Source organism: Vidua macroura, chromosome 7 (genome assembly GCF_024509145.1).
Source record: "Vidua macroura isolate BioBank_ID:100142 chromosome 7, ASM2450914v1, whole genome shotgun sequence".
NCBI lineage: Eukaryota > Metazoa > Chordata > Aves > Passeriformes > Viduidae > Vidua > Vidua macroura.
The window spans coordinates 33,542,971-33,569,985 of NC_071577.1; the positions used below are offsets into that span (position 1 = coordinate 33,542,971).

Here is a 27,015-nt window from a genome sequence, read left to right on the forward strand (position 1 = left end):
TTATCACACCACAAATAGTTTGCTGCAAGCAACACTAGAGACAATTAGGATGGCCAGTAGACAATACACCATTTCTGCATCAGTAAATCCTAGTTATTTCCTAAATTCATGTCACTTGTCCTGGTACTTATATTACAGTACTGGAGAGCCCTTAGTTCCCAGGTGATTCCTCTGCCAGCTCTTTCCAGGAAGCAGTATTATTGATTTTCTTCTGGGAATAAAGAGGAACACTGACAGCTCTGGACAGCTTCTAATCATGGAAGGCCTGAAGGCTCAAACCATTCAGGAGCAGCAGCTCAGTACAATAAACCCCCCAAACCAGGCAGGGGGAAGCCAGGCCTGATGCTGTTGGGGTGATGGCATATACAAACAGCACCTACCACCCCTACTCTGGTGCCTCTAGTGAGATTTTAATTCTCTTTCTCTAAGAGGGGTAATAATTTCCCCATCTTTCCATCCATGCTGCAGTTTTTAACTGACACAGAAGGACATCCTTTTGTTAGGAATCACACACTTGTGGAGAGGGAAGCAGAGCTGAGGATACCTGCATGCAGCCAGGAATGCCCAGCATTACAGATTGCAAATCAGCTGTAGTCCCAAACACCCCACAGAAACATGTTAGAGTACATACATGTTAGGAACATTCTCTAGAGTATTTTCCTGCTCAAAATACTTCCATAGCATCTCTCAAACTCTCATGCTACACAGCCATACAGACAAGGAAACCTAGTCCTGGGGAAAAAAACAATCCCAGTCTCATGAAAAGCAACAAACAAGATCAACTTTCTAGAAGAGAAGAATGGGGTAAAAGGTCTCCATTTGCTTTTCTAAAAGCGCCTGAGAGGATTTTAATTAAAACATGTTTATAACCAGGAGGACAAAGAACCTTTAGGTGCTGTATTATTATTACTGATAAATAATGAGACAGCGAATGAGGGGTAAGGAAGTAAATGCAGCTATCAGATTGTTAGTTACTCTTCACACCATATTAAAACACTGGCCATTAAAACACTGATACCTCTACACTGGCCACTGTACCCATGTCATTTAAGAGATGCCACTACTTATCTTATACCTTTGGTTTAGTAGTTTTCTTGGGGGTCCACTCCGGAAGAACTTTTCTATTTTCTACAGTCTCTTCAGAGTGTTCTAATGAGGCAGAGGTCACAGAGCTTGCTTCTTGTTCACTTTGCTTTGCAAGGTTAATTGTTCCTGAATTAAGGGAGACATTATTTAAATTCTAGGTCTCATCAGCATCTTCATGATAGTGTGTCAATTATAATTCAGTAAAAACTGGGGGCAAATTGTGATACTTTCATTATGTCCAATAATATTTTACTACTCAAAGGAAGAACTTACTAGAATAGTTCTAACTAAAGTAGCAGAATTTCATCCTTTTCCAGTTAACAAGAGAAGAGGAAGGCATGAATTTAAATCTCTTCATTAGTTATGAAATATATACCTTTTCAACCAAGAAACAACATTCAGTAACTACTTCTAGGCATTGTAGGATCTCCTCTGCTATTTCATGTTCTTAGAGAACAATCTTTTAATATAAATATAATCGGAAATACCTTTCTAGCAGAAAGCCAGCTTTTTTATTTGCTATATTTGCACTATGCAAAATTGAAACATCAAAGGAAATATATGGTGCATATGAAATAAAATGATAATTTTAATTTGGATGAGAAAGTGAGGGAGAGAAGAACTGAATGAAGATAGTCTAGTAAAGAATGAGCTGACCCCATCATCTGATGTATACTACTTTTTTGTAACATCTCTTCATGACAATTTAATTAAGATACAAACCCTACAAGGTTGGTGCAGTGAATATTAGCATTAAGATCAGAACAATCTTACTGCTCCTGACTTCTTATGAAGCAATTCAATGCTTGCAGTTTCTGTTCAATTTGTTATAATGACAGTGTTTAATCATGGGCTCTACTCTATAACACACTGCTGAATTGAGGTCACACATGTGGCCATTCAAGCATGCAGCATGTAATCTATAACTAAAATTTCTCTTCTGAATCCTTCTTAGCTGCACCATTAATTAACAGCACACTTATTTAAAAAATACTAAGTATTAAAGTATCTTTTATTTAGCTTTGATTTGAAACAAGCAAGGGAGTCTGTAATAAAGCATACAATGTGTGTTTGCAGTCTATTATACTACCACAATACTGCACTGGGAATATTGCTAAATCAACTGAGTTCTAAGATGTTTAATTAGAAACCTTCTGTTATGCATCCTATGGACATATAAGAGAGGCTTCTGTCCTCCTATGTTCAATATATGTCAGCTCATTAGCAGAACATATATTTGATGGCCTTAAACTAAGCTCAAACTTGGTATTTAACCTTACATGCTAATTACACAGAATCTCTCTTATAGAGTGATACAGATTTATACAAGTTAAATACTCACAACTTCTACAGGAGCAATAACTGGGCTGACAAAGTGCTAATCACCATAACCCCAATAAATGAGTGACACTGCATTTGGTCAAGATAAAACAATACCCTTCTCCAGTAAACTGATCACTTTTACTGTGCTTTCTGCTGTATCTGTTGTGCTAGGAAAATTTCCCTATTGTTAATGCTAAATGATTTTTAATGCTATTAACATATATATTAATAACTCCAAAGCCTCCCAAAAACTTATATAAAAAGTCAATGTTTGTTTATAAAAAATGCAAAGACTTCAGTGGAACTATTTACTTATACAGAGTTATTCTCTGCAGCTTTGATGGATTGCCAGTCCTTTTATACCTTTGTCAGCTCTTGTTTTATAGCTTAAACACACACGTAGCTCACAAGTGAAAGTCAGGTACTTTATGTTCATATATAGAACTGTGTTTGTATGATGTAGCAAAGTAATGAGAGCCTTGTTTGAGGTCAAGGCCATATATTCAGTGGGACAGAATTTATGCATTGAGGCCAAATGAGTCTTTAGCTCAAATCCAGTATCAAAAACAAGTCTTTATGAATTTTATCTTTTCTATGTCACAACATGGCTGCGCTTCGTACTTTGTACAGTGTGATCCTGAACATTGCTGAACATCCATATTCTTTTTCAAGTCAACTTCCAAGGCTGGCATATGTTTTATTTTTTTCTCTTCAAGTACTGTTTCTTGAGAAAAGGCTTTAAGTACTAAACTATTTTTTTCTTTCTCAGATAAGCATTTTGTATAACAAAATTTCAATATGTCTCAGGTCACAAACTTGTTAACCTTACACATTCATAAAAAGAGTATCTTCTGCTCCGCATTTAACATTTCTGTTAACAATTGCCGTTATTACAGGATTTCTGCTAATCAAAACAGAGGCCAAGGCAGAAATGATGTGATTTTCAGTGTAATTGCCATTTTACCTGAGGAAGCTGGTTTGGGAAGGCGGCTTTGGAAAGGTCGCATACCTTTGGCAGTCATGGCCGGATCAGATGTTGAGTGACTAATTACACTTTCCACAGACTCCTGGCTCTTAGCTGTTGAAGGCACTTCTCGCTCAAGAGTTTTGGCTTTTACTGAAGGAGCTGAAAGAAGAACTTGCTTGGGTGCTGCAGAGACTCCTGCTTCCAAGGGTGACTCTTGTTTAGAAATGTGCCTCCCAGTCGATCGGTTCCCTGAGTCAGGGAGGGGGAAGGTTCCAATCCCGCTGTCCAGCGTCCTCATCTGGCAGCAAGACTCTAAGGCACAGGAAATTGCTGTGATGGGATGGAGCTAAAGGTATTTAAAGTCAGGGAAAGGATCTTGGGGGGGGGGAAAAAAAGGGCCTCTTCAAGGGAAGGGAAACATTTTGGACTTCGTGAGTGTGCTGTTACCTGTCACTGGAATGCTTTTGACACTTTGTCTAACTGAATACAGAGAAATACCCTGTTGAGGTGCAGTGAAATTAAACAAGTGCCAAAACATTGACACTGGCCTGCTTTGGAGCAACAGTGTGACAATGGATAAGTGTGGCAGGTCCTGGAAAGCAATTACAGATGACATTTTAAAATCATTTAGTTTGAAAGCCCACAGAATGTCTATGGAGTGTGAGAAATGGAGTAGTGCAATGTATTTCTCCCAACATAAACCCACACTCCACAAAGGTTTGGCCTCTCCACACCTGTTTTCCTAATTGTTTCTCACACAAGAAGGTGTTAACCAAAATGTATCATGTATTCTTACATAAAAATAAGATTTACAGAATTTCTTAGATGTACCCATCTCTCAGAACACCCTGCAAATCTTGGACAGCAGCAGCCCTGCCTTTGCTTACCGTGTCACGGTCTGGTCCTGCACATCCCAGTTTGGGTAAGTGTCCACAATGGCAGGCAGGGACACCTTTAATACTTTTTTTTGAAGCACTATGGTCCCACACAGCCCTCCAGCTTATTCATCCTATTGGAAAGATGCTGCATGAACCATGGAACACGGAAAGGTGCAAGTGTAGCTGTGTGCTCACTGCTATTTGAGCAATCAGCATGTACCCTGCTCTCTCATTCCCTATCAGTTTCCAGAGACTTCCCTTTTGTTTCTATGAGGGGCAAACAATGTTGAAGAGACTGTGATGGCAAAGTCCTTCTGAGAGCTATAAACACCAGGGAGGGAACTTCAGCACTAATGGCTGGAAAATGAGCATAATTTAGGTTAAATGTCTGGAAACATCCCTTGACAGCAAGATCTTAAGTCTGTGGCAGACAATCCCAAAGGAAGCAGAGGAATTTCCTTTGCTTTGAAAAATTTAAGGCTTCACTAGTCTAAAGATATACTGCATTGAACAATTGTACTCTAGCAGGAGATGCAGAACATGGCCCAATATATCTTCTCCATCTCTATTTTACGTGTTTCTGAGTATTGACTTTTTTAATGATATGTCCAATTGTTATTTAAGTCTGTTGTAGTTAGCAGTTCTCTTTCAAGTAGTTTTCATTATTTTCCCCTCTGCAGTGTTTCTAATACTCTCAAAAATTTGGAAATATTTCTCCCCTGTGGGTTTGCCTATTTGTTTTTTAACTAAGAACATTACCATAGTCATTCTTGTTAAATATCTTCATCTCAGTGTGCTTTTCTTGATAACAAGTAAGAAACCACTTACAGATAAATTAATTATGTATTTCTATTTCATGGCTCTTGAGAAAGGAGAAGCAGCCTATATTTATGTGGTCCTCTTTGCCTTATCCTCATCACTCAGGATCAAAGAAGGACTGAAAGTCCTACTGAGCACTGAACCCTACAGGGCCTGGCTGAGCTGCAGCAGCAAATTCTCTATGCATTGTCTTTTAAAAGGGCAGTAAGTGACTCTGATTTCCCTCATATAATTACTGCATGCCAATAATTTCTCCCCAAAGGAGGTAAGGGGTGGAAGCCATGCCTAGCTAGCACCTGCATTTTCTGTCACATTTTTATGCTAATGTGTCATAATGATTTTTGAAGTTGCTGAAGGTTTTCCAGGAAACATGAAGAAAAAAAAAAAAGAGAATTATATTTGGTTCTGCTGCATCAAAAGGAGGTATCTCATCTACTGAACCCTCTGACCTCAGCTATACTTCCTCTAACTTTTTTATTGTTTGTTTTTGAATAGCAAAATACCTAGATACAAGTGGGAGTGTGGAAAAGCAATTTAAAATGCCAGGTGTTGCCCTTGCCATTTTTCTGAAGATAATCAAGCTGAAACAGCATGTTAGCTTGTGGACAGGCAATTCTTCAACTAAAGACTGTTGGTGAGAGAGTTAGCAAATAAAGGGGAATGTGGAATAAAAAAGGACTTCTGTTATCTTTCTCTCAACCAAAAGACATCTGAGCAACCCTGGTTGTGTTGGAGAGGCAGAGAGACACGGAGTAAACTGAAATCATACAAGAACACACAAGTCTGAGGAGCCTCCCCTCTCCTGTTTATATGCCAATGTGAGACCTGATTTGGAACCCATTTCCACAGGGACTCTGAAGGACCTTGTAGTGTTGTTTCCTTTCTTACCATTCTTTAAGAAATGAAAAAGCCATTCCCTCTGAATTATCACAGGAAAATTAAGTAGGATCAAAATGTATATCAAAAAGCAAAGCTACAGCCTTGGCTAAGGAGAACTGGAAGATGGAAACCTTTAACTTCTGAGGGTGTTTCTTAAAGTAGCATATGGATTTCTATTGCCCACTAGTACCTTGTGTACATCTAGGAATGGACCATGAAAACAATGGCAGAGAATCAAAAGAAATGAAGACTGAGAGCCAGACTTCCAAAAATATACAGTCTCCTGCTGTTTCCAAAATAATTGGGAGAGTGATGGAGGAGCACACTAGTGGTATCACATTTAATTAAAAAGAAAATAGTTTTAATCAATTATAGTCTTCCTTCATAGAGACTTTATCCATGATAAAGGAAATATACCAGGTGGAAAACAGATTTTTCAAACAGCAAACACAGCTGAATTTTTAGTTCTGAAAAACCACAAAAGGGTCTGGTTTTCAAAGTGCTCAATGCTTGGCAGCTCCTGTTGTGACACTTAGAGAAAAATTTTTTGAAAATTCTGTGACTCAGCTATGTTGAATAATCCTCAAAAACCTAGTCCTAAATCCAGAGGAAACCACAAAAGTCTTTGTGGATTTTTATTTTTCATTACTGAAAGTAACGAATTCACCCCAAAATCTATATAATACAAATAAAAATGTATCTTTCAGAACAATTTGTATTACTGAAAGAACAAATACACATTAGCTTGTGTTTTTTAAAAAGTTTTGTGAAGCAACTGCGAAATAAGAAGTATTTTATACATCCCAGTGACAACTTTCAAACAGCTTCATGGCCCATCTGATTTCATCAGCTGCACTGACACTTCAAATTACTGTTATCAGCAAGAGCTGCATAAGACTACATAATGAAAATATGTAAAAGTTAAATCTCTGCTGCTGTGACAGTACCACTCAGTAGATGAAAAATGACTCTGTGAAACATTAAAGTCTGGAAAGAGTTATATATGAGCTTAATTACTTTTGCTTGAGAATTCTTCCTGGCATACCAGCCAAATTCCTTGCCTGTTTCTGATTTTTTTGTCTCCCCTTTCTTTGCCAGGGAAGAAAGAAGCTCAAAGAATGGTATTGGCTTTATAGTGGACACAGATAGACTCATCATCAGCCATTTCTCTGAATAATCAGACTAGAATCAAAAGCCTGAAATAACCCCTCCCCTCCCTCTCATCAAGGGGATTTGAGTCTAGACCTAAAACAAAGTCCCCGGAAGTCCTACTGCAGAGGAACAATTCCAAACTGAAAACAGAAACAAGGAAGAATTACTATTTCCTGGAGGTCAAGAAACTCCTGACTGCATGGAACCTCTTGGTGTTGTTAAGAGCTCATTGGGAAATTCGAGGAAGAACTTTAATGTTGAGAAGCCTCTTAACTACAGGAAAAAAAAGGAGTTAGCACTGCATAGAAAGTTTTCTGGAAGTTTTCTGAAGTACTTCTCTATAATTTTCAAATTTAATATTCACGTGCAAGATGATCCTGCAGTTCATGCGCTCCATCAGCCGGACACCACGGTAACTTGTGCAGCTGGACAATGCTTTGCAGTATTGCATCATCACTGCTGCTTCACCAACATTTTCTGGTGTCAGTAGGTCACCAAGGTCTCTTCAACAGAGAGTCAGCACCCAAATTACAGATGGAATAAAAAGGATCTGTGAAAACTCTGCACCCCTCTGAGGGTCTGCACAAGAGGAAAGTAGGAAAGGAACACACACTCAGGCTGGCAGATATCAGGAATTCTAAAAATCAGATCATCACAGGGGAAAACAACTCTAGCAGCTCATTATGAAGGATTTTTTTTACATTTTCTTCCAAAATGCAAAAATTAAAGAGTTAGAAGCAAACATACCCCACTGATAAGAACTGACAGCTTAGAATTAATTGAGGTATTTTAGGGCATTCTCCTGAGCGTAGATAATTTTAAAATGCATCTTAAATACCAGCAACAAATCATTAAACCTAATTATTCTTCAACTTTTTTTTTTTTTATTTCTTCTGAAATACTTGCCACAAAGATATCAGAAACACATCAACTCTGTCTCAGAAAGTATCCTTGGTACAATTCATTGGAGACTGGAAGAGAATACCCAGGGAAGCTGAGTGCTGACCCTGCTTTTGTGTTCCTTCAGAAGTGCTGCTCTGGCTCAGCGTGAGGGTGAGAGGAGCTCTCCCTCTCAGCTGGTAGCATGCTGCTTTATGCTGTTTCACAGCACCTTTCTCTGCTCCTCTCTTCATACAATGCATGTGAAAGAAAAATCACTTTGGGGGGAAAAAATAAAAAGAAGCATAGAACAGCTGATGTGAAGGGAATTGCTTCCAGCACAACATAAAAAATGTGGGTCCAGGCCCAGTTAAGTTCTACACTGATGGTTGCAAAATAGGGTATTACTCAAAATAAGCAGTGGAGCAAAATCCATCCCACTTTTAGATGAGGAATATGTTAGCCTTTCTGATGTTGAACCTATGGTTGAGTCCTAGCACATAATGAAGAGGTTTTATGAATTTCATAAAAGAGAAGACATAAAGTGGTGACATATCTTTTAAACAAAGCTTCTGGTTACACTTTTCTTGAATAAGGTGAAAACATGCTTTTGCTAAGGGGGATATAATGCCACATGTTATTGCAAACAAACCTTTAACTGAATAACTGGGGAGTGTTTCATAATATTTCCTCAGGTAAAGAAAAGATTCACATTCTAATAAAGTCTTTTTATGTTGCATCCTAAATGAGTTTCACAGATGCTTAGTCTATTCACAAATCACATACAAGTCCTGCTTTACACAGGGACTGTTACACTGCTGAGAAGTCTATAAAATAACCCATGGTTATTTTGACCACCTATTTAAAACAATATGAGTTTTTCTGTGATTCTTGAATGATCCACAAAAACCTTTACAGAAACCACAAGATGCAAAGTTTTACCCACAGAGCTAAAGTAAGGCATCAATCAGCAGTTCTGTTGGACAGGTATTTGTGCATACACAGTATCACTCAAAATGGTCAGGCAATTCACCTACTTCAAATTAGGCATAACAAGAGGAGACATTTCTGGATGGTGGCACAGAGAAAAGGACTTACAGGTTGGTGAGGAAATAATTATAGGTCCTACTGTGTTGTAACTGCAGCTCTGCCTCTCTACCCACTTGTGGCACGAGTGACAGAAGCCTCTTAGTGCTGCTTGAGGGGATTGAGACTTCCAGAAGCCATTCCCCACCATGGTGTTACTTATGCAACACACTGATGGCTACCAGATGCAATTACTGCAAACAGAACCCATTGCTACTTCACATGACACATAAACAGTTTCTATTTGGAGGTGGCAAAGTTACAGAAGGCTTTATGTTACTTAACTTCGATGGCCAATTGATCTTAACATTAAAAATAAACAGCAACAAAGAGGACAAATGTATTTTATATCAGACAGATCACAGGTAGCTCTACTTACATCAGGCTTTCTGGGCATAATACTAGTAGCAGAGGGACATATTTTCTTTAAAAGAAGCATCCCACCACGTGAAAAATGTGGAATCCTCCTCTGTGTTCACCACTACAGCTGGTTTGAGATATTCCTCACATAAATTTTCAAGTTTTGGCCTACAAAACTGTACGTGATTGACAGAAATTTCAGCTGAAATCTTTAAGTATCCACCAGAATTCTCCACAGAAAGCAGGCATTTTCAAGAAAAAAAAATTAGTCAAAAATAGCTCTGTATCAAGAACAGTTTCGCTGGGAAATTTCCAGCAAGCTGTTTTCAGAAGTACAGACTCAAGCCTTGACAGGTTTTGAGAGGTAAATAACACTGAATAGGCTTTCTTCAAGATGTATCCAGGACATTAAAAATGGAAGGACGTAGTTCCCAGCAGTAACAGAACACACAAATTCTAACAAATTACCTTTCTTTGCATTAGAAAGTTCAAGAGTTTCCACTAAGCTGTCACGGGGAACCAGATAACATCTACTGGCTTTCTTCTGGAACACAAAGGGAGTATAGTTTTTCCTAGCATTTTGAAACGTGCCAAATTAAAAATTAATAGATTTTCTTTTTTTTTTCTTTTCAGAAGAATATTTCAAATGTTGATAGGTCCCTGCAAAATTCTTTCAGAAGTTAATAAACATCTTTAAGCTACATGTGGCATTGGCAGGAAGAAGTTAAACTACAGATGGCAAAACAGATCTCTTTATTTGCACATCCTTCTCTTCATCTGCAATGCTAAAACAACCACAAAAAAGAGAAAATGCATTTCTGCCAAATCAATGTCAATTTAAAGTAGATTATTCCTTCTGGGTTTATACTATAATTTGATCCAGTTGATCAAAGATGAGTGCATAATTGTTTTCTAGCTAGATCTGAAGTACAGTCAGTGTGCAAAATTAAAAAACCCAAAGGCTATCCAAGGTGAAACTAAAAAAGACCCAACTTTTCACAGCCCTACACTCCCATGGGCACTGCACTGGTGGCATGGGATTATTTCCAACATACATTAAGGAAGGATAAATTGGAGGAGGACTGTGCTGTGTATTTTCAAATATGGAACTTCATTCATGGCTACTTGAATCTGGGATTAGAATTTATGCCTATTTATAATAAAAGAAACTAAATAAATACATACTTTACAAACTTATTCAGTGTTTTTTCTATTTTCTTCCTAGTCATGCTTTATTTTGCAAAACCCACAAACTTCAATATGTCATTTATCCAATAAATTGTCAGTTATCTTCACAGTTTTCCATGACCACAATCCCGTCTGAAGTGTATTTTCTGAGTTGAAACAGATAATTGCTGCCTCATTTTAATTCCAGTCCCATCTTAAAATACATTTCCACTAGTAAGTCAAGATTAACTTTAATTATTAGAGAATACTAATGATCTTGTACTCCAATTTAGCAGTTATCTATGGACCTTTTTTTCCCCAACAAATGCTTCCTATCCTCCTCCAGGCATTTAGGTCTGGTCTCTGCATGCTTGTAATGGTGGCAAGCTATGTGGAAAAGTGTTGTTAAAGAGGACAAAATGAGTTGGAGAAGGAACTTGGATAATTTTTTAAAACTTCCTACTCCACATCTCTAAGTGTCTATTAAATACAAAGGTGTACATGCAGTTTTCCAGCTGGGGAAGTCTCACAGCCAATGGCACCTAGAATTATCTCTCTTGTATTATGCTCTTATATTTTCTTTCTAAAAATCTACTCACTGTTCTCAGGAGACAGGATATTAGGAATAGATACTATTTTAATCCTACTAGAAAAGATATATTGAGACTTATAATTCATTTGAAGAGCAGCTTGGAGCTCTGTGTAAAAGGTAATTAAATGAAGACTGGGTGCAGCCTGGCTGAAATTCTTTGGGGAGCTATTCCTCTTTTCTGGTTGTATATCCCCCTTTGACTTTATATTGCCAATCAGCCTCACAACATTGCAAGTATCTTTGAGAAAGTTACAGATGAGTAAGAGCTGAGAAGAAGGAGAAGTCCTCACATCTCAAGCAAGGTGTGAATCCATGGTAAGCAATAGGTCTGCTGCCATGCAGGAAAGACGCTTTCCCAGGCTTTTTCCCTGAGCAGAGCCTTCTGTTTCCCTCAGAACCCTGAAATGTGAATGTTGGGAGACAGCAATTGCAGAGTCTCAGGAACACCTTCCTGGGGAGGGCTCATTCAAGGTACGGGTGGATGCTCCCCTTCTAACAGGAAAGACACATCCCAGAAATCCTGCCTGTAAACAGCAAAGCCCAGGACAGGATGGTTTGTTACCTACCCAGGTGCTAAGGGCTGCCTCAGCCATGCCTTTTCCATGTCACCACAGGCCTTTATCTCTCTTGCCTTATGCCCCAGTTCTTCACATTAAAACACAGAGCTAATCCCACTTCTCCATCCCTGGAGTGCTGCCATGAGGATAAATAAAGGACGTGAATGTTTGGCAGTCAGAGCATGACCAGCCTGCAATCCTGCCATGAAAAATGTTTGTGCACAGATACCTCCACTCAGCTTTTCTGGAGGCTGTTCAGGAATTAACAGCGAGCTGCAAAATACTTACAAGAAGCATTAGGATTGGGGTTTTGCTGCTATCATTAGAGGTAGCTGGTTTATTTTAAGAATAACTGCGTTAAACCACAGTTAGAGAAGTGGTCACACTCAGCATCTCAGAGACATGGGCTGCACATGGTGCCCAGGGGAGCACTGGCTGTTCCATGTAGGGCTGCTGTTCACTGATGACTGGGCTGGAGGCATTTAAGGATAACGGGATGGAAGCACTGATTTACTTGCTGTTAAGCAACTCCCTTATAAATTGGAGTTTGGTTTCACTCACAGTGAGATACTTTCTTTGATTTTCTATTCCCAACAGATAGGACTAGGGATAGTGCTTTAAGCAAAAATGCTGTCTCTGGTAAACATGGACCAGTTTCTAAGTGCATAGGAAGCTCTGGGTTTTGCAAATGCACCAGAGAACATGCTATATTTATTCTGTAACATCACTGCTTTTTGTTTGTTAGTACAAAAAATACTGAAATTAAAGCCACATGAATATTAAATGAAGCTTTAAATAATTTATTTTTAGTTTTGCCCTGCAGATGGCTTTACTTAAGGGTACTGCTAACAATCACTTAAAATACAGATGCACACCTGAAAAAACCGGATTTTATTTCTTAATTAATGAAAACTTATTAACAGAGTGAGAGCACAATGCTTTAAGTAACTTTTACGTGCACTATAATCCTTCCTTTCTGGTACCCAATTCAGCTCCTCCAAACCAGCTGAATCCATGTGGAACTAACTGCAGGCAAGCAGGAGGTGGTAAGAAACCATCACGTTTTGAAGCCAGAAGAATGAACTGAGATTTTTTTTTTTAGGAATTCTGTGTTTTGCAAAAAAATGCATGCCATGTTACGTGGTGCTACAAAACCACCATTAGGATGACAGCTTTGAAACAACGTACTGCACCTCTGCTTGTTAAAGAAAGGAAGTAAAGAAATTATTCACTGCAAATATATTGGTTGATTTCCTTTTCTTTTCCTAACAGTGAACTGTCCAAACACTGAGAAATTGAGTTAATCTAGTATTAAAAAATAGGCGCTATTTGTGTAGGTATTATTTCTCTCTTAGAGTGATTTTTTTTTGAAGAGTCTGTTTTTCTGTGATCTCCAGTGATGACTAATTGCATAATCGTATGTCAACAATTCAGGTGTCAGACTGAAGACATGAATCAAAGCTCAAACTCAACTAAAAACAGCAAAAAAATTAGCAATAGACATCCTATCCTCAGAGTGAGAATCTGGAAAGGCATATGCCAATACAGCTCAAACTTCACTGATAATTCAGGTAAAAATGTATTTTTCATAAAAGTTATACTAGATTTCATTGTAGAAAAGGAGCATAAAGTCCCTGTGAGCACAGATGAAACATGTTTAAAATAACACATCCTCCCTAGAAATGCTTTTCAGTTTGCTCAGTTGTACTTCAGCTATATGAATTAATGGGAAATGCATGACTGAAGTTTCATACACACATCCATAGACGGCCCTTGCCAGGAGCAAAAAAACATGTAAAGTAAAAAAGTTTCAAACAGAAGGACTCACACTGCCATAGAGAATATCTGTGTGCTGTCCTGTAAGAGGTAGGAAAAGCAGGCACAGTCCTGATTTGAGTGATAAAAGTGAATATAGATTGGGTTAGACTGTAAAGTATTGTAAATCAACACAGCAGCACTAACTTCAGAGTGGCAGAACCTGGCCATCTTGTTTAATTGACATTTTAAGCCTGAATGAGACCAGCAAATTCTCAGTATCTTGAATAATAATTAGACTGTATCCTATATATAATGCATAAAGAGACACTCTTCTCATTCTAGTGATAAAATTTGGTATTTCTGGGAGAGTAGATGTAATGACAAAGAAGGAAATTAACAGCAAATCACTGTGGTTAATAAGGAAGTGTTGAGTCAAAATATTAATTCTCTCCACAGAGGGAAGACAAGCTAGACAGTAGGCAGCAGCAGAGCTGTAGAAGAATTAGCAATTAGACAAATGCTATGTGTACTATCTTTAAAGTACAAAGAAATGATTTGTCTTTGCCAGACTGTGAAGAAGGTAAGCTGACATAAATTAGAAGACATTAATGGATGTTAGTTTCTTATTATTCACATTGGCAAGGTTCTCCATCATCTTCACAAAAATACAAGTATCAACTAGAAAAATGCACAGAAAGTTTCTCTCTGTTATCATAGGCTCCTCCAGACCATCACTTCAAAATCAATCCCTGCAGCAATGCCCAAATGCCAAACAAGTCAAGAATACAGCACAGCTGACACTATTCATCCTGTTTCTAGTGCTCCAAACACACATAATGCCACTCCTCTCTCAGCTGTCTGTTCTGCAGTGTAGCTTGTTCACCTTCTCACCCATAAAAAAACACACACAAAAAAGCAGGCATTTATTTTGATAAAGTTCCACTGAGAATGTGCAGAGCAACTCAGTAGAAGGAAAGGGTATTTAGTCAGCTTTATGCACCAGTGTGAGTATTTGTGATGAGCAATGATAATTAAGGCTGTTGCACACTGCCCTGGAAGGCCACTCAACAGCAGGAACACACCACATCTTCAGCAACACAAATATTGCAGTGCAGCTTCATGGGACTGCTAAATGTTATGTAAAATCTCCCAGAGAGATGGCACACTGGTCAGGGACAGATGTAGAACAATATCCTTGAAGATTTAAAAAACTTGACTGATGACGTCCCTGAGCAGGACTTCCAACCTTAGGGGATGTTTCTACACACAGGACAGTCACTTGTTCTTGCAGTGCCTACTAAACCAGATTTCCCATCAGTCATGACTCATGTTAGCTGCTCTGGCTCAGAAAAGTAAGTAAACAACAGCCATAGGTAATTCCAATGGTGTTGAAGGATCAGAAAATGAAGATTTTTGGACTACAAAAGGGGAAGAACAGTGCTTGATAATTGCATGGAAATGTAAATGCTGTGGGGATATTACATGGAGGCATAAATTTGGCATAAATTTAGAGAGACTGACTGAGGTATTTTGGTAAAAAAATACAAATGGAACTGCTTCTTATCCAGATCTCAGTTCTGTTTGTGCACATTCAAACGTGCCTCCTGTCTGTACAGTAATACCATGGTAGATAAAATTGTGATAGTCTCTCACATCCTTCAGGACACTTGTGGCATTAGAGTTTGAGGCTTTTTTGCTTTATTTTGATATTTTTTCTAATGAACAAGTTTGGATCCCAGCATTGCTAGAGGCAAGCAATTTACAATTTATTTTACTATTTATCAATGCATCATTGTTCTAGCCTTGAGAACTTAGCCCTTTGGATTAACAGCCAAGCTGGAAGCTGGTTAGATATGGCAAGTGAGCAGATTTTTAAGTTGCCTGCTGTGCTGAACTCCATTTCAAGGCTCTAGCACACTTGCTAAGCAATACATCCAGCACCTACAGATCTAACACCAACCTCTCACCTTCCACGTGCACACAGGGCTCGGGTAAACAGCTTTGGTATGATGTGCAAATAAATCCATGCATATTTGTCCTGTTGTTCATACAGGGGGTTCATGAAAAATCTAAAACCCTATCACAACCTGTATCAAAATGGAACATTTTGCAGATGTGAAATAGGAACAGACCCAGGCTGGAAATGGATTCAGTGATTACTGGTTTTGCTTGATGACTTCTACAGACAGCAACCTCATTTGTAGAGACTTCTAGGCATTCCACAGCTTTGCTGAGTGGTGATGGGGAAGATAAAGCAAGCAATTTCCCTTTATCTGAAAATGTGCAAATTAATGATTCAACTGCTCTATCAGTTATGATTGCTAAATGGTTCTTAACTTCCATCAATGGCCTGATGAAAGGAATTAATGCTGACAATGATAAATTGTTTTCCCAGGCATTGAGACTTCATGACAAGAGAGGATTTCTTTTGAGGTGAGAAGACCTAAGCTGAATATTGCTCTTCATTACATGCACTGGAGGCACCCAATGATTTGCTGAGCATTTTAAGCAAATTGTGGCTTATCCCTTTGCCTCTCCACAGTGATGTGGACCACCTCCCTTTACTGAATGCACAGGCTATAACAAAATAAGTTTTCTCACCATCTCTCCTCTCTCACTTTTCCTATTACATTTATCTCAGTAATCCATTACAGACCTCACTTAATTTGGCTCCAGATTTTGAGGGTTCCTTCATGTAAATGTGTTTGCTCAAATGCATCAGACTTAATGGATATGCTTTAGGATGATGCATGTCAAATTTAATGTATTTACCATGTAAATCAGGCTTGTTTCCTTTACATCTATATCAATTCCCCAAGAATGAGAAAACATGAATTTAATAGCTATTTGCTTAATACCCCAGTAAAAACACCCAGTTTCAGTAGTTTATATAATGGTGGACAAAACCAAGTGTTTGGTTTGGCAGAGGGAGGTGTCCAATATTTTTTTCTCTCACTGGAAACCTGGTACAAGCTTATTACAAGCAGAGGGACTGCTATTGTTTTCAGCAAGCTTTGGTATAAGACATTAGATAATTTATATAACTAAGCACTTAAGAGTATGTACATTAAATGGCACATTCAGAAATGAAATGTGAAACATATTTTGTCAGTTCCAGTGTTCATCAGATCTAGATTTCAGAAAGAAACCAAGAAAAAAAAAAGGCAGATGGCACTGGGGCAAGGATCTGTTGGTTAGAAATGGTTATTGGTATGGATACAGAAAGGCTCTGAATGATAGTCTGGATTTGTGCTTGTCCACAGCAGCAGTGACCACCAGTTTCAAATGATGCAGGTGAACAAACATGAGGAGAAAGGTGAGAAGATAAAATGGATCTATTTGTGGGAAAAACATATATAAGAATCAGGAAGAAAAGAGGAGCTAGGAACAAATTTATCTGGAGCACTAGAAAGAATGCAGGCCTTCTCATAGAAAAGTCTGCTCATGAAGTGTGTTTTCTTATTATCATATATATAATTTCACAGTATGGCTACTGGGTGCTGAATAAAACAATATTAGAATAAAAAGCCAAGCTTCTCTTCTTTAGTATTTGAATGTCATTACAAATAATTGTAACGCTGACATTTCAAGTCAAATCCACCTCTATCTGCAAAGTTACATGTTCTGCCTTTGCTATCACTATATCTGCAAAATTATTATCAAGGAGCTGGCAACTTATCTATAAAACTTGCTGTGAAGGACTTTCCTGGTTTCTACTGAAAATGGGCTTTGAGCACTTTGCTGCATATAAAGCTTAAAGGAGGGGATTTTAAAACACAGTGCAACACATAAAAAAATACTCACTATACTTCCTCTTTGGAACATGAAGCATCTAAGGGATTCAACCAAATGCTCCCTAAAGAAGACAAATCTCAAAAAAGTTTCTTAAAAAATAAAAAAATTAAAAAATAAAAGAAGTTTCCTTTTTCTGACCAGATTGCCTTTAAATTACATTGCAAAACCCTTCTGAAAGGTTGTTCTTGGAAAGCAGAAAAAATGATGAGAAAACCTTGATAAAACCTGCCACAAGGCAGATGATTATCAAGAACTTTAATGGATTTGAGCGCTGGGCTACAGGCAGAGCTACAAAAGAATCCCTTGCCCTCAGTGTATGTTTTTGTTCTGGCACAAAGCACCAAAGTCTACAGTGCACTTTTAATGTTGCTTTAATAGTGTGGAAGCCCAACCCTTTACCTAGCTAGAGACTTTTCAAAACCCTTTTAAGTCTCTGAAGACTTGATCTGTATTATCTACAAGGTTGCCATTTAACACTGGATGAATCCACTTAGAGCAACTGACCTGGACCCCTAATGAAAATTTGACAAATATTAGTTCCAAGTCCTTCTTCAAAGTTTCAAGAATTCCGGCTACATTTATCTTCATAATCTTTGCCCAGCTCTGAATTTCACTTGGAATTCTCCAAACAAACCACAGGGGTCAATGCACAGTTAGGTAATTTGTTTCCAGGAACTGTGAATCTTTCTGCTGTGGATTCTAACCCCAGCCTGCCTCAGGCATTTAACTCCCCACACAACTTCAGTAGGAAGTACCTCGTGCTTCCAGTGGAGCAGGCAGTACCAATAACACCCAGATGGATTTTGGATTGCTATGACCAATTCTCCTGTTATCAAGTATTTGCTCCCTAGAGAACCCACAAGAAACTTCAGGTCTATTCAGATTGTTAAAACCTATTTTATTCTTACCACTGATGTTATTTGGATGAAAGAATCTACTTGCAGTGCTTCCTCTGATACCCAAACTCAACAGGCTTTTCTTATACAATGAATCTGACCTTTTAGCTCAATCAGTGAAATATTAAATATAACATTTGAAACCAGAAGCCTTCCAGTTCAATAAAACAATTCCTTCAGATGAACTGCCCATGCTTCCACATACTCCCTGAATTTCAGTGCTTTAGACCAGAAGGGTTTGATTCACTTATGTTGCTAAGGATGGAATGCCTCCTGGAAACCCACAATGGAAAATAAACACATTCACACATTGAGATATCTGTGACAAAAAAAGAAACCCTCTTTCTTTTTACTGAAACCTGAGTGTAAATTTAAGAACAGGCTTGAAACTTTCTCAGACACTTCTAATCAGCCTATTTAAGCTGAGGCTGTGTTTTGTGTGAAGCTCGAGTATATCATTAGCAAAAAGCTTATTCCATGCTGACTTGCTCTTCTAGCAAATTTTCATCAATTTGGGGTAACAGAAGAGGACCCAGAATTATTATCATGCAACTTGCAAACTGGGGTTTGATAAATCACCAGTGTTGCTGTCTGAGAAAATGGAACATTCAGTCTTTCCCTTCAGCCTCAGCAGAGGTTCATACCAACACTGAAAAATTATATGATTAATTACAACTAAATTTCCTGTTCATTACAGATACATTCCCAAAAAGAAAACAGCCTGTTAATTTGTCTATACCCAAAAATACTGTTGCTGCATACCCTAGTATTCCCACATGAAGCTGTTTGCAAGAATGAATTCTTCAGTAATTAGCATTTGTTTGCTTGTGCCATGGATTTTTGACTTTTCCCTTGAAGCTGTTTATCAATGAAAATTCTGAATGCATTTTAATTAATACAATCACACTTTTCCAGGAGTAGCTGCTAATTTGAAACAGCAGTTGAAATATGAAATATTGAACTTTTTAACAAATGCTTTGTTCCTCTCAAGAAGTCCAATTGTTACGTTCTGTATGTAAAGGTGTCATCTGTAACTGTCTTGTAAGTTTTTGGGTCATTGTGACAATGGGGAAATTCAAGACAAATAATGACACTTCTGCTCCTTTGGGGAGAAGAGAATTCTTTTTCTTTGTAAAAAGAAGGTGCCTCTTTTTTTATGTTTACATGGGAGCAATACTGTCAAGAGCTTGCCACATCATCTGTGCATTCAATAAAGGAATTTTATTTATAGGAATACTTGAAGACCATGCTGTACCTGTCTGAGCTGGGAGTCTGTCATGACATGAAGTCAACCTTTTCATCATGTCCTTTCCTCTTAGGTACTTCAGCATTTTCCACTTCATCCCTCTTTCAAAACACAGCTACTTTATTGCAAAGGGCTTGAGGGAAGAGCTCTGAGGATGACTGGACTTCAAAGGGATACTCAGGTCTGCTGTCTGTGGGGGTGGGAGCACTGGCAGCATCTCTGCTTCCTCACTGACACCTCAGCAAAGGCATCCAGCGTGTAACATATTTTAAAAGACTCTCAAAATGGCTTAAATATATTTTGAAGAACAATATAGCACAATATAATGACTGCTTCATATGGAAATGATCATGTGTTCCTGAGATATAAGTACATGAGGAGGGAAATTGTATGCAACTGGGCACTGTTGCTTTCCTTCAACTGAGCAAATCTGAAGAGCCAGCAAAATACTTAAATTGGTTTAGATCAGCAACTGACAATTAAAAACCTAGCAACTGGTATTTTACACATTTTTTGATTCATACTCAGGAGTGTCTCACTGTTAGAATATGATGAACCAGAATTGTCTCACATGACACCTACCTAGAGGACTGTTATTAGTACCTTGTTGATGGGTTAACTGGGCAGGACTGCTGTCAGTTTAGTTATTTTAATGACAGCTACAGAAACACATGCTTTTCCTGCTGCATAAAAAAAAATACTCCCTGTTTAATGATAGCTTTTCTACCATACATTCAGCTCTAAGTCTGTTTTCATAAAACCCAGTAGAATAAATGCATTAAAATACAGCTAAAAACCCGCAGCAAACTGGGGAAACAAGGGGAAGTGGCCTTAAGCTGATGGAGAGTGGATTCAGGAATGAGTAAGAATTTCTTTACTGTAAGGGTGGTGAGGCCATGGAACAAGTTAGTGAGAGAAGCTATGGCTGCACAGAGTTTCAGCAGGGAAAAAAATCAGTATCTTTCTATGAAAACTTTTGTATCAGAAAAATGCCAGCACCTCTATTAAGGAATTTTAAAAGCAACTGACAACCTGCTTAATAAGCACTATGTCCTGTCAGAGACTTGGATTTGGTGCCTGTGGGAGGAGCAAAATATTGATACTCTCAAAAGCCACCAGAACAATATATTACAGGATACAACAACAAATAAATATCAAAATATAGAACTAGGCCTCAGCCACAACACCAATTACACTGATGAACAAGGATGCTCTGGAGTCTTTTTATGAAAAAAAAAAAAAAAACAAACCCAAAACTCTGCAAATAGTTGGTTTTCTTGTTCTTTTTCAGTATCTAGATTAAAAAATTGAAACATTTCACATGATTCAAAGTAAAAGCTTTGAGAATTTTTGGTATGGAGGCAAAGTAATTATTTCAGTATGAGGAAAAGTAATTTTGAACAGTCTTAGGTGAGGTGTTCTCTGCTGGGCAATTTCTGGTAACAGAAATTAAGTCCTTTATGTACAGCATGAGAGGCATGAATTTCTGTTTGCAGGGCTAGTGCCTACCCACTGACAGAATGCTCTCAGAGTCTTACAGTGTACAAAGTTCTTGTTATTCAGCTGTTGTCATGGAGCCAGGTTATGGCTGAGTTCTCAGAGTTTAGGGATTTTTCCTACAGGTAACACAGCCAGTGTTTGTTTGTCTGAATTTGGGACTGAAAGGGCTGTGCAAGTTAATGGAGCATGCAAACATTCTCCTCCTGCCTCCAAAAGAAATGTGTTTTGACATGATACCTCTGTTTGGACTTGGTGGGTTGGCAGGACCAGTGAAATGAAAGAGGTTCTGGCAAGAAGAAATGGAATCAGATTTTAACTTTTTAATGAATTTTTTTTACTGCAGTCTCTATCTGCAAAGGGAACTTGCTAAAGGTGAATTTTTCTTGTTCAGTCAGTTGTTTACATTGGTGACACACTGCTCTAATCCAAACCTCAGACTTCTGTTTTGCCCTCCACTGCCTATTAGATATTTTTACATGTACTGAGATTAAAAATTAGTATGTGCCAACCACGAGGCAGGGTGGATGGTGCTACCCTTCCACAGCAAAGGCAACTTACTTTTCAAGAACAGCTTTAAGGTCTTTTGAACAGACACTTGTTTGCTGTTTCTCGTGGTTTAGTTTATCACAGCAATTATTCTGCTATTTAAATTTTATTCTGAATTTTACTAGTTCAGGGCAGATGACACAGTTACATTATGTCAGTGTTATTCCCACTGAAAATGCCACGCACAACAGCCCTTATGTTAAGCCACTCTATGTAACCCACTGTTTTGGAGGCTGAAATGATCTTTCATTCATAACCCAAGACCCTCCAATCAAACATTGCATTGACCCACAATTGTAATGGTGTGTACTCATCTCATGCATTTGATGAAATCTGGCTATTTAGGAGCTAAATGAAGGCTAAAGCTGACATAAGGGGGCAAACAAACAAAGTAATGAGAATTAAACATGTCTTTTTCACAAGAACTGACAGCAATAAAATCCAGTGTAAAATATAATTCTGTACCTATCACATGACTCTGACATGTAGTCCTTGTCATGGTGTCCTCCTCTTCTTCTTGCAGGTTTTCTGTGGCTACTTTAGCCTGTACATAGTGCAACAACAAAAGTGAAGAACATGTGTGACTCTGTTTATGTTGCTTCATGACAACTACAGAATGTTTTGCAAAAATAAATCAGAGTAAAGTTACATGGCAGCTAAGAGTGGAATATATAACCTGTCTTATTCTATGAATGATATCTGACGATAACAACTTTAATTTCATTCAAAATCACAACATGCAGCAATGAAAAATATCCTTGGAAGATGCAGTTCTTCAAAATAAAAACCTAATGGATGGTGTGGTATCTCTTTAGTTCAGTTTGCAAACACTAACTTTGGTGGTTTTATTCCACTTCTATTTAAAAGCATTTATTAGCTAGACAGAGAGAAAAAATCATTTAAGAATGCAGGGCACTCTAAGAGCCTTTGTGTGGTATTCAAGTTTGTGTTATTCAAATCCCTCAGATATTATGGGTTTTTTCCAAGATGTATCTTTGCCCTGTCATTCTGCACTCCTGTTTCCCAGGTGTACAGATAATCTGAGTCCCTCTGAGCACACAGTGAAATCCCCCTCCATCACGTGCCATCAGTGGCTACAATTCAGTTTCAAGGACATATTTTTCTGCCATGCTACATAAATCAAACAGGAATAAAGATACTTCCAGGGTGATGAGAGGAGGACAGGCAGAACTACAGAAAAAAATTGCTTTCAATATCTCAGGGATCTTAAATTATTTGCTAATCACTCTCTGCTGCTTTAAACTGCTTACAGCACGCTCACAATAACAAGAGCACATTTTGTAATCTAAACCACTGGAATTTATCATAATTTCCATGACATATCTTCGATCACAGTGTAAATCCTGCTTGCTGGGTTACACAAGTAGCCCTGTTGACCTCTTGTGAGCAGCCAAAGTATGACACCAAAGACTTGCTCTCAACATTTTTAAAAATGCATTTATCATCTCTTAATCCTAGGGATTTGATTACATCTTTTCTTTCTTACGAAATGCCTCTCTTCAGGCTATGGAAAATGAGGAGGCGAGTGTTCACTTGGCACCCAGTTCCAGGTGGAACAGTTTCTCACATTTGCACAGGGCATGGCCAAGTGCTGCTGTGACATTTCATAATGTTGAGATAGATCCCTGGGTGTTCCCCAAACACCCAGACTGCGCACACAGAGTGCCACACAAAACTCCTGGTGCCTTGGGTTTGGTGCCACATTTCCACTTCACAAAGTGAAGCCCATGGCTGTTCTAAATCACACAGGGCTGTAATAAAATCACAAAGATGAAATGAAGCAGTGCAGCACAAAAATGATTGTATCTCACCTTAAGCTCCAGCCAAGGACATGAAAAAGTACAGGAGAACATGGAATATCCTTGCTGTAGGCTGAAGTGTTATGTATTTCTGCTGGCTGGCCTTTAGAGCAAAGTGCTTTTTTGATGAACACTAACGGGAAGTGTATCCCTCTGAAGGTGAATGCACAAGGCCACCACTGGTGGAACACTGCTTTTTCCATAAATTCAGTGGCAGTCCAGCAATAACATTCTTTGCATGAACAGAAATCAGAGGTAATTGGTGCATATGTTATGGCGTAATAGTGCCTCAAGCCTTTACCTGGCACATCATAAGAAAAGTGATTTAATCATCAAAAATTAAATAGCTTTTAAAGGAAAAGATCTTGCTAGAAAATTAATGTTAGAAACTGTTCTGGCCAGGATTTAAAGCAGCAGTATATATCTGATAAGCAGTTTGGAAATACAGCACTGAACCATATGACTGAGTGCACTTTGCATTGTTCAGAAAAGAAAAGAAATCTTCCTGGTTTAGGGCTTTTAAAAAGATTTATGCTGTTTTCTCCAAAAGCATTAATTTTGTCTTTTTATGAGGAAAAAAAAAATGCACAGGAGGCCATCCTACAGCATGTGACTGTTTTCAGTCACAGCTATCTTCTAGCCCTTTGCAATGTGCTTCAAAGTAAGCAGACAGCAAACAATAACTGGAAATGATAGTAATAAGATTAATGAACTTTGAATTTAAAGGCTTTGCACTGTTTTTCTTTTAGAAGTTTGGAGGATGAGATGAAATACCACATATTGTGGAATCTTAAGGTATACCTCTTTCATAAGTTAGCATTAATAACTGTAAGCACATTTTAAATCTTGTTATTCTAGATGTCATCAGTCTTTTGGCACTAGATATTTCTTTCAGGAATTAAGTGCCACAGTAAACACAATATGAAACTCAAAAAAAAAAAAAAACAAAACCAAACAAAACATATAAATGTAACTTAATCTTCAAAAACCATACAAAAATACTTTGTTTCCCTGCTAACAAAAGTGTATGGTGTAACAGAAGTAATGCCTTTTCACCATGACTAATATGTCCTTAGAAACAAAATAGTATAATTAGCATTCCTCCGTTATTTATGTACATTAAGACCAATCTTTGTAGTTCCTTCACAAAATGAAGTGTGTTTCTTTAAGATATACTTAAAATACTATTATTGCAGCATTTAGAAAGACTTCACAAAATGATAGACAAAAAGCACAGCAAATTATTGCAGCATTAGAAAATAATAAGTTAGAAAGAAATTGTAGAAGCAATGTGTAGAGTTTTTGTACTCCTGTACAGTGAAGAAAGCTGTCAGGACCATATTAAATGGGGCATAGTTAAACTGAGTGACTCTGATAAGGGGCTCTGCTCTGCTATCTAAGTTCTAGATCAGCTGGATTGAATTTCCTGCATATTGCACATTTCCAGACTTTCATTCTCTCTCTTTCCTTTCAGTGACACTACAAGGACAGCCTTAGATATGCTTATAATTTGTGGTTTTATAATGCAGGAGACATCTACATTTTCAAAGAGGAGATGATACCAGAGGAGTCAGGAGGAAAGTTTTCAAACACATTCATTTTGCATATGTTCCCTGTAAGTTTTTTTAAAAATGACCTTGCAGATGTTCTCAGCAAAGATTCTGTATTAAAGAAAAAAAAAAAAAAAGAAAAAGAAATTGCCTGAATTTGAAACTATGTATGGAATGTCTTGAAACTATGTATGGAATGCCTTGACCTCAAGCATCCTCAACATCAGCCCTAAGCTAAGAGATTTTTCATTTCCCATTACAAAGCTATTTGCAGTGCTCCCAGAGAATTTGTATTTCAGATTCCCCCAGTTGCGTGTGCTGCACTTCAGTAACTCAGTTCTATCAGAACAACAAAAGCAACAGCCTCAGCTTCAGAGTAAGTATTTGGCACAAGTTTCCAGGCTGTTGGTTAAAATTGTGGTTATGGTTAATAATAACCATAATAATATGGACAAGACAGCTATCGCAGGAATGAGGAAAGAATGGTATAGGGTTAAAGCATTTCACTTCTCCTTGTGCTGGACTTTAAAACATCATAGGGAAGGTCCTTGCTAGGCAAGACACTGCTCATTAAAGTCTAATGTTAATTAAAAGAAGCTTCACCAGGAGGGGCACCCCTTCAGCCTGACTTTAGGTTACAGTCCTGGACTGTGTGTGAACATTCTCAATGCAGTAAAGTTAGTCCAGAACCAAACTCTAGCAGCTAATAGAAAACAGCTAATAGAAGAAAATTTTTCTTCTATGTTACAACATTCCTCCTCTCTGAGTAAATTAAATTATCAGGTACAGTTAGTATCTTACTGAAGTATAAAACCAACTACAGGCCATGAATAGGGAGATTTTTAATGGCACAGAGTGAGACGCAGGTTCAATGTATGTTTTTCTTTTGAACATTCCCTCTTAAGTGACAAATATTCCCAAATGTGGTCAAATAATTTGCCTTTTCCACATCAGCAGAGTACTTTTTAGGCTTAATGACTTTTATAATGTTCAGAGGAATGCTCAATACTGGCATGCAATTTTAAGGGAAAGGGGAAAAAATAATAAAAAAAAATGGTCCTATCATTTTAGTCTACTACAGTATGATTATAGCATCATTGTGCATGTATCTTCACTGGAATTGAATTGCCAGCAGAAGCAGTAGAATCTTCATGACTATCTGTATAATGTGGCCTATAGCCAAGCTGCCAACTTTTGTATTAATTCACAATCCTCTAGCTACACAACATCTTTCTATCTTTTATATAAACAGTTATTATCCTGTTTGCCTGCAATGGCAATAAGAAACACATCCAGAAGTTAAAAACGAAGGTAATCATGTTTTCATGTACTGAAGCACTTACCAGGGTCTGATTCTGCATTTCCATATCAGCTTTTGTGTTGCTGTTTTTCCTGTGGTTTCCTTGAGGGCTGATAGAGTTGCCGTGAAGAGAGGAGCCCTGGGAGCTGCCCTTCGACACACTCCTGTAGGAAACATTATTTGATCCACTTTCTGTCTGCTGAGCTGCTTTCTTATCAACTCTGCAGGTAGAGAGTGATTCCTCTGATAAATTGCACTGCCCTTCTTCAATCACTCTACTTTCCCATTCCTTTAATGTTTAAAGTAACCTCTCTGTATCTTTCTGTCTCCAGACCTTTGAGTGATAAATGTTTCTAACTAGCCTTGATCAAACCTGTCACTTGCAATTTCAGGTAGTATATCAATTTAGCCTTTCACATGTGATGATTTATATTATATTTGGGACCGCTGTGGGGCAAACGTGAAAACACAATATACCCATTGCTAAGTTCTTCTGTGACCAAAGGTTGTGAGAGCTGGAAAGGTAATTAATTCTGACAAGTTACCAAATATGTGTTTTCTGGTTACAGTACAGGAAGATGGAATACATTAAAACATGTACCTAATTACCCTCTATATTTACACACCATCTGCCTAGATTCTTGATTTCTGGAATAATTTGAATTATCAGCTTGGATGTAACTTGCCTATCTTTAATTTCAAAGACCAATGGTTTGGTTAAAGTAACATGAACAAAATTATCTTCTCAATGTTAATGCTTTGGTTTTTTTTTTTTTTTTTTTCCTGTAGAGATTAAAGTCCCAATTGTGCACCTACTGTTTGCTGCTGTGCTTTCTTAGCACAAAAAGAACATACATTG

At 38.0% G+C, this 27,015-nt stretch overlaps 1 protein-coding gene across 1 annotated transcript in view; it reads right to left on the bottom strand.

Moving 5' to 3' along the window:
- NCKAP5 (NCK associated protein 5) overlaps window positions 1-27,015 on the bottom strand; it is a 347,717-nt gene that overhangs the window by 27,845 nt on the left and 292,857 nt on the right. The window contains exons 14-17 of the mRNA XM_053982988.1: window positions 26,200-26,377; window positions 21,952-22,030; window positions 3,374-3,688; window positions 1,076-1,212 (exon numbers count right to left, since the gene is read on the bottom strand). Coding sequence (XP_053838963.1) covers window positions 1,076-1,212; window positions 3,374-3,688; window positions 21,952-22,030; window positions 26,200-26,377 — 709 coding nt within the window. The remainder of the gene's footprint in view (window positions 1-1,075; window positions 1,213-3,373; window positions 3,689-21,951; window positions 22,031-26,199; window positions 26,378-27,015) is intronic.